We start from the raw sequence: 14,321 nt of genomic DNA on the forward strand, positions 1-14,321 counted from the left end.
AATCAAGTGGTGTCACAGTTTTATATGATTTTGCATTTTATCTCAAAGAAGCAGTCATGTGTAGTCACTATGAGTAGTTTGCATTGCATAGAAGCCCTTAATGTCACAGAGCACAGGCCCCGAAAATGAGAATAAAATACTATTGTTTGTTTTTGATGTTGTGTGAAGATATTTAATGCAGTCAACTAATTAAACAATGAAACATTTTTTAAATTATCACTTTGCATCCTTACGGAGGTCTATAACAGGAATTACTCACATTTATGGTATTTATGTAAGTAGACTCTGAGAAATGTACCATTATTAGATTGCTTAGGCAATTATCCCTTATTTTTTATTACAGTCTCATAAAAAAAGCAATGAGCAATGTACTTGGAATTACCATGTTCTCCCAGTATGGTGGGAAGTTGGATTCTGGGGGTTGGTTGCCTTTTAATGATTCAGACATGTTAAGTACATTTCTTACATATTTTTTTGCTACATTTATAATGTTGGCATCAGAATGCATGTTATATCTTTCAGCCACATTAACATTCATCTCAATATGACAACTCCACAGAACTAGAAGGAATCACTACACAGCCATTCAGATTATAAAGGCTATGTTAGTAGTACACTGCAGATAACATGTTATGTACCAGACATCACTGCTACAGTATAATCTGCAAAATTACAATTTAAATATACTATTGTATGTTCATGAGAGTTATTTATGAAAGCTTTGAAATCATGTCAGTTTTATTGTTCAGAAGCCATTGACAAGGCTAACAGAGTATTAATGTTATATGGTGCCCTGGTGTGCAAGACCAAGGAGGTTATCCTCAACCTTTGTAACACACTGGTGAGGCCTCATCTTGAGTACTGTGTACAGTTTGGTCTCCAGGCTACAAGAAGGACACAGCAGTGCTAGAAAATGTCCAGAGAAGAGCGACTAGGCTGATTCCAGGGCTAAAAGGGGTGAATTATGAAGAAAGAATTAAAGAGCTGAGCCTTTTCAGTTTAAGCAAAAGAAGATTAAAGGTGACATGATTGAAGGTTTTAAAATTATGAAGGGAATTTGTACAGTGGATCAGGACAGTTATTTTAAAATGAGTTCATCAAGAACATGGGGCACAGTTGGAAACTTGATAAGGGTAAATTTCGCACAAACATTAAGAAGTTAGGTAGTGTGGTAGACAGTAGACAGGAACTTTCAAAACTCGACTTTATGATTTTTTAGAAGAATTAAGTGGATAGGACTAGTGAGCTTTTTGGGCTGAATGGCCTATTCTCGTCTAGATTGTTCTAATGTTCCAGCGCTTCTTGACTCACCAGCACAAGAAAACCAACCATATATTGGTTTGATTCATCTTGACGTCTAGTTATAAAAGATATTTTATCCCCAGACTCCCCAGTTTTTTTGGCTCTCTAGACTAAAAAAAAACGTTTTTAGGGCAATTTTGGACCATATTTTCTTCAGGAAATTACACCCTAAGGATAAAGAGTAAGCCAATGGGTGTCTTCAACAAAAATGATCAGAAGGACTTGAAGTTGTTCAGGCAACATCAACTGATCTCAGGTGTTTACCTCCTAAAGGGGTAAGAGGGATCAAATTTAGTGCATTTCACAAAACTTCAAAAAAAAAAAAAAAAAAAAGAGGACCAGTAATGTATGCACGTGGAGTGTTCTTTTATGCTATTTCGAGGTTGATGATCACAAATTTGATAATATTGATGTTATATCTTTTACTAGTGATTTAACCATGTATGGACCTCTGTCAGAGGGTAACAAAATGATAAATCTCTATTACAAGAAAGAATATTTAAACCTTAAACATATCAATTGAAGCACATATTTTAACATTTCAAATATGTGACACAACTATTCTTGTTTATTATGTACTTCTACTTCATAAAGTAAAAAATTATTGTACAAAAAGTATATTCTTATAAATTGCAATATTTAAAATATGCGTTTATCTGTTCCTTTTTTTTAGCATTTTACATTGTGACTTTCCAAGGTCAAAAGTGCATCTTGAGTGCATAGTAAGACGTAATGAAGCCCATTGTTCCATTCTCCTATCATGGGAGAAAGCCTCCAGTCTTCATCAATTTTCCATCTTTCTCAAATGGTTCTAATGTAGTAACTTACTTAACTGAATCACCTTTCCTTTTTTCAGAGTAAACATAAGCCTTACGTTTTCTTTTATAGCCAAACGTAGAGGGTGAGCATTGTGATAGGTGTAAGCCAGGCACCTTTGGACTAAGTGCAAATAATCCATTGGGATGCAGCAACTGCTACTGTTTTGGCATTACAGCCACCTGCACCGAGGCAAAGGGACTAATCCGTATGTGGGTGAGTAATAAAATCTTCTCTGTCAGTTCAAGTAAATGCTGCAATGTTCCTGATGAACATTGAAAAATGTTTCGCTGAGTGTCAATTTTTTGATTCAATAATCGAAAATTGTTTTACTGACAATTAATTCATATTATAAAATAACTATGTTTTTAAATTAATGAAAGTATGAAGTTTTTCAGCTTGTGTCTTTATTTTATCAATGTTGCTCTAAATTACTATATTGAATTAATATATTGAATATTTGAATATATTGAATTAGTGCCAGCAAACTGAACAGAAAGCAGCAATACCTTTTTGTTTAGTTTCATGTTAGACTGCCTTGTGAAATAATCATTTGCCAGCAAATGAAAGCCTGCTATGTTTCTAGAGTAAACAATTTTTAATAAATGATTCTTTTGATAACCATTTTATATTCTGTCATTTGTAGCTGACACTCAGACCTGACCAGATGGTGCTGCCTCTGGTGGATAAGGCAAATCAAAGACGGACCACAAATGGCATTTCATTCCAGTATCCTGAAATAGTTGCTAACATAGATTCTGTTACCCAGGACCTCTTGTCAGAGCCTTTTTATTGGAATCTGCCAGAGCAGTTTCAGGGCCGCATGGTAATATTTCTGTTTAGTGTTAATTCAGTTGTCAGGAATTTTGTTTTTAATTATGACAAAGTAATGTTTATAATTTAAAAAAGTGATATATTATGTATTATATGTACATACTATATATATATATATATATATATACTGTATATATATATATATGTATGTGTGTATATCTTCTTTAAAATCTGTAATATTTAAGTTTACTTAAAAAGAAAATACATGCTACCATTTAAAAAACACTATCAAGTGCCAATCAAGATGTTAGTTTATTCAGAAGGTATTTTTTAGCAATATCAGCTTGTTAAGGATGAAGAAACGAATTTTGTAATAGTATATTTAAATAGATGTAGTCTGCTTGAGATAATGAAAATGTTCAAAGCCTGTGATTTGAGATAGTGATTTCTTTGACATAATTGCTTGTAAAATCTGAATTTTATTATTTTGTTCAACAGATAACAGCCTATGGTGGTAAACTGAAATATGCAATTTATTTTGAGGCGAGGGATGAAATAGGACGTTCTCATTATGAGCCACAGGTCATAATAAAAGGCGGCCCGGCCAAAGATAAAACAATCGTGCGCCATATGCCTGGACTCCAGATTGGCCAGCTAACCAGGCATGAAATAGAAATGACTGAGGTAAATAAAACAGACAGTTTCAAATGCTGAACAAATCTGTGTTTTATTGGCTTGCCTAATGCACAATATGCCTTTTTTATTTTTTAGCACAACTGGAAATTTCTTCACGATGGCAGCCCCTTAACAAGAGAAGATTTTATGAATGTTCTGTATAATATTGAGTATATCTTGATTAAGGCTTCTTATGGAAACCTAATGAGACAAACCAGGTAATAAATGTTACAGTGATAGCAACACTCAGCTTACTTAACAACAATAACACCAAATCACATTGAATAGAGCTGCTATCTCATTGGCCAAATGCCCTGGCCATGCCTGGTAGTTCTCTATATTGCATGTACCTTATTCTGTAAATTTCTGAATGTATTTTCCTTTGTTTTTTCACCCACATCCCCAAAGATGTGCATGTATGAATTGACACAGCAGGAGTGTGGGGGTGAGTTTGTACATGTGTGGGGCCTGACTGGTGCCCCATCCAAGGCTTGTTCCAGGCTTGTGCCAGATGGTGCTGGGAAAGGTGACACTCCTCACTATCACCTACAACCATGAATTAACAATGTTTTGACAATGTTAAGTCTCAAAATTTACAAAGTAAACTTTTACAAGGTAGCTGTTTGAAATTGGCCTATAATTTAAAAGAGATTCATAAAGATGGTCATGTCTGAAAATGTATGTTTACAAGATGCAATTCATTATAGCTTAGTGCCATTGTGTTTCTTGGAGGGCAGAAATGACAGTAAGTGGATGGTTGCTTTGTTACACTTTCCTTATTAATAAATTAATACATTTTAACAATGACATCTTTATGTTTTTAATTGTTTTCCACACTCAGAATCTCAGAAATCTCAATGGAGGTGGCAGAAGAAGGCAAAAGCTTGAGGGAGAGTGAACGTGCTTATCAGATTGAGCAATGTGACTGTCCCCCAGGATATTCAGGACTCTCCTGTGAGGTAGCATATTAAATATACTAACTTCCACATCACCTCACCTCATCTGAACTGGCCTCCGAACACAGGTGGAAAATAGCAATACAATATATTCATTGCAGTCTAGTTGCTCCATGTGGTTTAATTTAGGACAAAAGTAACCCCTTTTTTGTACTAATGTTACACTCCTCAAACCTGACGAGAATAAACTGTGCAATTTTTCAGAGGGAGTAATTATCTTAGAGTAGGTAACAATGTGATGTGATGTAGTAATTAAAGACCTGAACTAACGATTATAAATTTGCAAGTTCAGACTCTACACTTGACTCACTAATTGACCCTGTGCAAGTCACTTGACCTGCCAGTGATCCCGTTATAAATAGCTCTGTTTAAAATGTTGTGTACTATATATGCCAAGAGCCTTGGATGGTGCTCATCATGATGCTGAGGAATTAGATCTGAGCTACAGAACCGAAAAAATAACAAATGCAAAATTAAGAAGGCTAAATAAAGTGAAATACATCCATGCTCATTCACATTCTCAAATAACCTAATCAGTTGACACTCACTAGCTGATTAACCCTATTTCTTTAACTATTAGATAAGATTAGATAAATGTTATTAATGTGTTATGTTAGTACATATTGATTCTTTATAAATTATTTTTATATATCATTTATTTATCTATATACTGTATAATTATTTCTAACTTGTTGATTTTTCTCTTGTAACTCCTCTTTTAAGCTCTTTGAGCTACATTCCTTGTATGAAAATGTGCTATAGAAATAAAAATGTTGTTGTTGTTTTTAACCGGCCCAATACAAATAAGGGATTTCCATTCTTTTAAAGAATGTTTTTACTTTATTTTCATAATATAGACAAATAATTGGTTATTAAGTGATTACCTGTTGGATAAAAAAAATAATTAATTAAATCCCATTTATTTTAGAGACCTGTCCTTTTTATTGAATGTCTCATTTTAGATTCAACATTCAAGAGTTTATTCATCACACACCGTTATACAGGTACAACGTGCAGCGAAATGAAAAGATGGACTACTCCAAGATTGTGCAAAACAAAAACAAACACACTATAGCATAAATAATAAAATTAAGAAAACGATGACAAAGTTAACAAAATTAAATAAAATTAACTAAATTAAATTAAACTAGATTAAAGTTAAAATCGGAAATCTGAAACAGTATAATGTATAAAGTTACTGTGCAGTAAGTTACAGTAAGTGTGCCATGAGTTTTAGGTTCGAGTGTTTATTGGCTTGTCAGAGTTCAGGATCCTTACGGCCTGAAAGCTCCTCTTGAGTCTCTCGGTCTTTGCCATTAGACTGCGCAGCCGCTTGCCTGAGTTGAGCAGGCTGAAGTCTGTTGCTGGGGTGGGTAAAGTCCATAATTATTTTAATTGCCCTGGTCATGCAGCACTTGATGTAGATATCTTGTAGTGCTGACCTTAAGATGCACTCTGCTGAACTCGCCACTCTCTGTAGGGCTTTGTCAGTTTTGGACTGAGCAATTCCCAAACCATGATGTGTAGCTCTGTGTTAGGATGCTGTCTATGGTGCCGCTATAAAAAGTATTCATTATAGGTGGGGAGACCTTGAATTTACTCAGCTGCTTTCAGGTGATAAAGGTTCTATCTTACCTAACCTGAGTTTGTATGTGCTGGGTCCAGGTCAGGTCCTCAGTAATGTGCACATCTAGGTATCTGAAGCCGCTCTCCCTCTAAACAGGAACTCCATTTATACTGATGGGGCTGTAGATCTGCTGCTGCTTCTGCCTGAAATCCACCACCAGCTCCTTGGTCTTGCTGACATTCAGTGAGAGGTTATGAGCCTGGCACCATGCTGCCAGGTTCTCTACCTTGTTCAGATAGGCCTCCTCGTCATTGTTGGAAATGAGGCATAAGACTACTGTGTCATCAGCAAACTTAACAATGGTGTTGGAGCTGTGCTCGGCCACATAATTGTGTGAGTAAAGGGAGCACAGCAGAGGACTCGGTACATAGCCTTGTAGAACTCTTGTGTTGACAGTGATAGTGTTGGAAAAGTAGATGCCTGCTCTCACAACCTGAGGCCTGCCTGTTTGAAAATCAAGCACCTTGTCACAGAGGGAGATGGTTCAGTCCCAGGTCTTTAAGCTTTGAGGCCAATAAGTTGGGGGCAATGGTGTTAAAGGCCTGGCTGTAGTCTATAAACAACAATCTTCCATAATTACCCTTGTTGCTGTCTACATGGGACAAAGAGGTGTGCAGAATATTTGAGATGGTGTCATCTGTAAACCTGTTTGTACAGTATGCAAACCGGAGTACAAGGAAGGAGCAGATGGAGCCTATAATAAACCTGTCGAAGCACTTCATGACAAGTGATGTGAGTGCTACAGAGTGGTAATTATTAAGACACATGGATTTGTTGTTCTATGGTATGGGTACAATAACAGATTTTTTAAATCAGGTAGGAACCACAGACTGGGCTAAAGAGTCACTGAGGATGGATGTAAACACTCCAGCTTGCTGATTAGCACATAATATAAGAATGTGCTCAGAAATTCCATCTGTACCTGATGCTTTCCTGCACTTCCAATGCCTCAGAGCACCAAGGACACAATGCTCTGAAACAGAAATCGCATCTCTGCTGTTGTGAGCGGCGCTAGTACTGGTTATCCTTGCTAACCGGCAAGTTAATGCTATCTCTGTTAGTGTCAAGCCGTGCATAGAAAGTGATCAGGTCATCAGCCAGAGAAGAATCAGAACACACAAATAAGAATAAACCTTTTAGCCTTATAAGCAATATGTTGCCTCAGTACCTCTTGCAGATGTTTTTAGAAGCTGTCAGAGTCTCTGATTCACAATTTGATAGTTTGCTCTGTATTTCTAGAACACTGAAGACATACTTTCTGTGTTACTTCTTGAATGCACTTTCTCTGAATTTCCACTGCTGTCTTAGAATACATTTTTCAGGATTCTGCTGGGTCAGTTTTATCAGTATTTCAACAATTTTTAAGACATGGTTTAGGTCCCCATGTAGCTGCCTTTGCCCAAGACTCTTATAAAATCCAACACCAAATTGTCAGAATTAACTGCACAGGCCTCATGTTGGATAGCCTTGTCCCAAACTGAAACTCAAGCTCTAAATGGTGCTAAGTCTTTTTTTATTTTCAAAAATATTATAAATATTTACAAATGTCCTTTAAGGAAGAGGATAACCAGAAACATTTGGTTTAAAAGGACAAACAATGTTCTTAAAAATTCCAAGTTTATTAAATAAACCAAAGAAAAATAGAAATGGCAAAGCAAGGGAAAAACTTGGCAATAATGATGAAGAAAGCCCTACCCTAAGAGGCAACCCAAGGCTAACAGGTTCGGTCTGAGATCCAGTAAAAGCTAACCAAAGGCAAATCAAACATTTGCAAGATCCAAAAGTACTTACAAGTTTTCAATCCATGACTAACACCACTTAATATTAAAAGGAAGAAGTCATTTTAAAGCACTTGCTTTAAAAGCAGCTAAACAAGGAAGATTAATAACTTAGATTACGTGTCTCAGCACTGGACATATCCTAATTATCGTTAGTCCCTGGCATCATTCAGGCAACTATATAGACATGCCTATACATGTTAGACCCAAAGATTACTCGGGCTGTAAAAGTGCCAACAGCGTTAGTGTCAAGCATTGCTCGGGAAATGATATAGGCATGTCTTGTGTCAGCTACAGGCCCAAGTATTACCCAGGGAACAGTGCAGACATGTCCTCTCCTAGCCTCATAATGGCGTCTCGTAAGAAACATTTTTCAAAAGTCCAGGTGTTGCATGCTGTTGACAGTGATACAAGCAGTGATGCTGAAGTGAAATCGAAAGTGATTCTGATGAATCGTAAAGTGATGCTTGTGTCAATCCCACATGTGCAGTGTGCTGTTCAAAAGCTGATCAGTCTGAAAAGTAAATCTGCAAGGAATTATGCTACTATTGTCCGACTGTGACGTTGGAATGTGTATTTCCCTTACTTCAAGATATGCCAGACAAACAACACATGTTCACAGTATATACAGTATTAGCATTATTATTAGTATTATTATTATTATGTGCATCATTATTATACTTTATATACTTCTAACTTTGTACTTTCAGTGTTTTGCATGTTTTATGTAGAAAGATTAGATTTAATAAAAATGACATTTTCAAGCCAAAAAATGCAACATTTTTACATGGTTTTTCAAGACAAAATGTCTGTAATTCTGAAATGAAGTATTAAGCAAAAGTGTAATTTAAAAAAAAATAAAAAAGGAAATTAAACAATAATAGTGTTTTTAGGTCATTTTAATTTTAGGATTCCTAATTATTATTAAGTGTTGTCTGCACATTGTGTTATGTGAAAAAAACCTAATTTTTCAATATATAAAATACATTGCTCAAAAAATTAAAGGAACACTTTTTAATCAGAGTATAGCATCAAGTCAATGAAACTTCTGGGCTATTGATCTGGTCAGTTAAGTAGCAGAGGGGCTTGTTAATCAGTTTCAGCTGCTTTGGTGTTAATGAAATTAACAACAGGTGCACTAGGGGAGCAACAATGAGACAACCCCCAAACCAGGAATAGTTTAACAGGTGGAAGCCACTGACATTTTTCCCTCCTCATCTTTTCTGACTGTTTTTTCACTAGTTTTGCATTTGGCTTTGGTCAGTGTCACTACTGGTAGCATGAGGCGATACATGGACCCTACAGAGGTTGCATAGGTAGTTCAACTTCTCCAGGATGGCACATCAATACGTGTCATTGGCAGAAGGTTTGCTGTGTCTCCCAGCACAGTGTCAAGGGCATGGAGGAGATTCCTGGAGACCAGCAGTTACTCTAGGAGAGCTGGACATGGCCATAGAAGGTCCTTAACCCATCAGCAGGCCGGTATCTGCTCCTTTGGGCAAGGAGGAACAGGATGAGCACTGCCAGAGCCCTACAAAATGACCTCCAGCAGGCTACTGGTGTGAATGTCTCCGAGTAAACAATCAGAAACAGACTTCTGAGGGTGTCCTGAGGGCCTGACATCCTCTAGTTGGCCCTGTGCTCACTTGCCCGGCACCGTGGAGCTTGATTGGCATTTGCCGTAGAATACCAGAATTGGCAGGCCCACCACTGGCACCCTGTGCTTTTCACAGATGAGAGCAGGTTCACCCTGAGCACATGTGACAGACATGTAAGGGTCTGGAGAAGCTGTGGAGAACGTTATGCTGTCTGCAATATCATTCAGCATGACCAGTTTGGGAGTGGGTCAGTGAGGTTCTGTGGAGGCATATCCATGGAGGGATGCAAGGACTTCTACAGGCTAGGTAGCAGCACCTTGACTGCCATTAGGTATCGGGATGAAATCCTTGGATCCACTGTCAGACCCTATGCTGGTGCAGTGGGTCCTGTGTTCCTCCTAGTGCATGGCAAAGCCTGGCCTCAGGTGGCTCGAGTATGCAGGCATTTCCTGGAGGATGAAGGAATTGATACCACTGACTGGCCCCCATGCTCGCCTGACCTAAATCAAATAGAACACCTCTGGGACATTGTGTTTCGGTCCATCTGACGCCGCCAGGTTGCACCTCAGACTGTCCAGGAGCTCAGTGATGCGCTGGTCCAGATCTGGGAGGAGACCCCCAGGACACCATCCGTTGTCTCATTAGGAGCATGCCCCGACATTGTGAGGCATGCATACAAGCATGTGGGGGCCATACAAACTACTGAGTACGATTTTGTGTTGCTGTAATGAAATTTCGGCAAAATGGACTAGCCTGCCGCATCATTTTTTCACTTTCATTTCATTCCTAACACATTACCCAGTCCATATCAGTATGGATAACCTGCATGATTTTTTTTTCCCATTGAGATCTGATGTGTTTTCAAAATGTTCCTTTAAGTTTTTTGAGCAGTATATTTTCATAGCACTATCATAGATCAGATAAAATGATATCTACTAGAATTACATAAGTGTTTTTCTTTCTGAGCATATTCTGGCAAAACTTTTTAAAATTTGTATATAATGCATTGTAAAGTCTTTTTCCCAGTGATGGATTCTCTTTAAAATTGTTTGTTTTTTACATGTTTAAACCAGCAGCACTTTATTATTTTGGTATCACCATCATTATATTACAAAACATGAGCTAACTTCACTAAAGAATGAATAAACTACCAACAAACTGTCAAGAATCCTCTTCCAGTCTTTCACTTATTTTGATACTTAGCATCCTGGTTTTAATGGGCACATTTCAGGCACATTAGATAACTGCTTTATGGGCTGAAAAGAAAGGCATCTCAACTCATTAATGTATGCAGACTCATTTGATTTAATGGACCACGCAGTCTTGTTTGTCTCAAAGTCCATTTACTGCCCGTTTTACAATCTCAGGTAACATGCTCCATGGGTTGAAGATAACATAATGCTTATGCAGAAGGCATAGCTTGGTGATTAAGAAAAAATTACATATTTGAAAACTTTCCAAAAATATTCTTTCAGACTGGGGTCACAATGACTGATGTGGTCAAATCTGTTAAGTATTTGTGGGCTTAAGCAGTGATACAGAGGTAGTGAGGTGTTAGAAGTTTCAGGAAATGTTTGAAGAATATTAGAGTATACAGTGGAGTTAGTTTAGGGCAAGATCAGAGTGCATCTGCAAAGGAAAAAAATTCAAGGTTATTTCCACACAGAAAGGGAAGTTAAAGACATTTCAGATGTATTGCCTTCACCAGCTGTGCAAATGAAAAGAAAGAGCAGGTAACATATATACAAGAGAACAAAGCCAGGGTAGATGAAAGGAGATAAAGTAGGAATAGGTGACAAAAAGCTGCCATTGGAGAAAAAAGTTCTCAAAAGAGAAAGCATTGAGGGGAAGAACTCATTCAACTAGTTCTGCAAATCTGATGAGGGTGGACTTGAGATCTGTTGAATGTCTGTCTGAGGGCAATTAGACCTTCATCATGAGGATTGACTGTATATAGACAGCTGATGTCCATAGTAAACATAAAGCAATCAGGATCATGAAATGTATTGTTGTCAAACAATTGTGAGCACGGTTAGTAACTTAAGTATGATGGGAGACCTTAAACCACTGGTCTTATAAGATTGTTAAGGAAAGTTGAAATATGGAACAGTTGCATACAGAAACAGTAGGGATCCAAGATTGTCCAGTTTGTGTATTTTTGTGAGAAGGTAGAACTGAGATATCTTTCACCATTGATTAGAGTATACAGTAGGGTAAAGTCCAGGGCAAATGATATCCCTTCAGCCATGAGTGAGTACATCATTATAGTGAATCCTGAACTATAGAAAGGTAGAGGAAGAAGCACTTGTCTATATTTTTATTGCTAAAAAATCTCTCAGATCTGTCAACAACTTAACTATGCACAAAATAGCCTTCAGAACTTGCTATCTGTTTACAGTATATAGCATAGTAATGTGTTTCATTTTTTTTTATCATTGTTGTGATTTTCATTATCAATATTATTCTTTTGGCTTTCTTATTAAGGCATATTCAGTACTTATTACTGTTATTTTAAGCTGATCAAACACTTGGTTACTGGATCAATTTTATTTGACATTTTTGAAGTGAACAGGAGGTGAAAGATTTGTGCTTGTTCCTTTGGAATGAATTTATACTTTCTGCACTAGCTTAAATTGCTGCTTCCCTTTGGGAATGCTGTTTGTGGAGCAGTCATCTGATAGTCACAGCTTATGCTCCAGATGTTATTTTTTGTCACTCAAGCCTTATTTCATTATAAATTAGCCATACTTTTTCACAGCATTTATAGTACAGTATATACTTTACAAAACAATAATTATAGTTCATACGTTTTATATCTGATAAAACTGCCATAGTTCTCACTCTTAACTGATTAATATAAATACAGACTTTTATTTTCAAATCAAATCCATAGTACACGTTTTTACAAAAATAAATAAATAAAAATAAACTTGTATGTTTTGTGTTGTAGGAATGTGCTGCAGGATTCTACAGACTTTCTCCAAGAACACAAGGAGCAGCATCTAGTATTGGGAGCTGTGTCAGGTGTCAGTGCAATGGACACAGTGAAATCTGTGATCCGGAAACATCAATATGTCAGGTAAAGTAATGTGCTTAGAGAAACAACCCTCACTCACGTCTTCTGGTGTGCTTTTAACTAACACTTCTCTCATCTGCGTCTTTACAATAGTCATCTCACAAAAAGGAAGTGATAGTGTAATGATTTTCTTACCCAGAGTAAAGCCAAGCAGGTCAAACTATACCAAACAAAGAGCTTTTAATCAGCAGCTAAATTCAAGGAGAAACATACATATCAAATAAACCGAAGCGGTATAACAAAAATTGCAGCCCCTGGGTCTAACTATGCTGGTATTGAACCCTGTCTAACCCAAACCCAATACATCTACCTTAAAGTAATCACAATTTCCATCAAACTCACTTCATATTTCTTCTGTCTTTCTTCCTCTTACCTTCTTACAGCAGTTGAGCTCTTGCCACACCCTACAATTCATCCTACGCTTGTTTAATGTATTGCCTTGAAATGGTGTTAACCCCCATTCCACAGTCCTTTTCATCCTAACGCTTGAATTACATTTGGAATCAAGGGTGGCCTTCTGGCACCACTAAACAACTAGACTCTCCCTGCACGCATAGCATTCTGTCCTGATCTTCTCAACTTATTCAATTCTATTGTATTTTGTTGCTTATGCATATTGAGAGATGCTTCTGAGTAAAGGTGTCAGAGTAAGGGGAGGCCATATGTTCAGTAAATGAGGCTAAGGACATGGTGTAGCTATTACATCAAAGCCATATTCTCTACAGGCCCTTCCTGTAGTCTAAAGAACTAGTCACACCCACTCTGTCATCCTAAAATTACTCTTAGAGCTACAGTTTTTCCCATTTTCTAGAATCAAAGCTAGAAGTAACACTTTGCACTGTTATACAACCTGTACATGCTTCTGAATTTCAAAGTTATGACCACCATTATAGTTTTAGCAGTTCAAGTCACTTTACTTTTTAACAGTGATTATCCTATAGGGTTCTTCATGAAGAGTATATGAATACAAAAACGTAAAGAACAAAACATATTTTAGTAAATTAAATCAAATGTGACCGTGTACTGTTTTCCCTTCAGAGACAGAAGAAAAAAACTCACAGGAATCCATATTTAAAATATAATTTTAAAGAAAATTGGTAGAAAATGCTGCATTAAAATAGCTGAAACTTAATTGTATTGGTGATCAGCAGACATAAACCTTTAAGCTAAATTAAAAAGAACAGTCTACCTTGCAACCTGAGAAGAAAGAAAGTTTGCCTAATCATTGATAAAATAACCAGGTAATTTTGGTGAAAATTGCACAATCTAAGCCTTAGTGAGCTGAATGACTTCAGGCCTGTTGCCCTGACGTCACATGTGATGAAGACCATGGAGCGGCTGCTGCTTCACCACCTGAGGCCATAGGTCCGCCATGCCCTCGACCCTCTGCAGTTCGCATACCAGGAGAAGATGGGAGCAGAGGATGCCATCATCGACATGCTACACCGATCCCTCTCCCACTTGGACAGAGGCAGTGATGCTGTAAGAATTATGTTTCTAGACTTCTCTAGCGCCTTCAACACCATCCAACCTCTGCTCCTTAGGGACAAGCTGACAGAGATGGGAGTAGATTCATACCTGGTGGCATGGATCGTGGACTATCTTAAAGACAGACCCCAGTATGTGCGTCTCGGGAACTGCAGGTCTGACATTGTGGTCAGCAACACAGGAGCACCACAGGGGACTGTACTTTCTCCGGTCCTGTTCAGCCTATATACA

At 37.4% G+C, this 14,321-nt stretch overlaps 1 protein-coding gene across 1 annotated transcript in view; it reads left to right on the forward strand.

Annotated features, from left to right (window-relative positions):
* The window catches only part of lama2 (laminin, alpha 2), an 820,770-nt gene that overhangs the window by 597,913 nt on the left and 208,536 nt on the right, over window positions 1–14,321 (forward strand). The window contains 6 exon segments of the mRNA XM_051924216.1: window positions 2,191–2,334; window positions 2,765–2,944; window positions 3,391–3,576; window positions 3,664–3,785; window positions 4,409–4,526; window positions 12,477–12,605. Of these exon segments, the coding sequence (XP_051780176.1) occupies window positions 2,191–2,334; window positions 2,765–2,944; window positions 3,391–3,576; window positions 3,664–3,785; window positions 4,409–4,526; window positions 12,477–12,605 (879 nt within the window).

This window comes from Erpetoichthys calabaricus, chromosome 3 (assembly GCF_900747795.2).
Source record: "Erpetoichthys calabaricus chromosome 3, fErpCal1.3, whole genome shotgun sequence".
Lineage (NCBI taxonomy): Eukaryota > Metazoa > Chordata > Cladistia > Polypteriformes > Polypteridae > Erpetoichthys > Erpetoichthys calabaricus.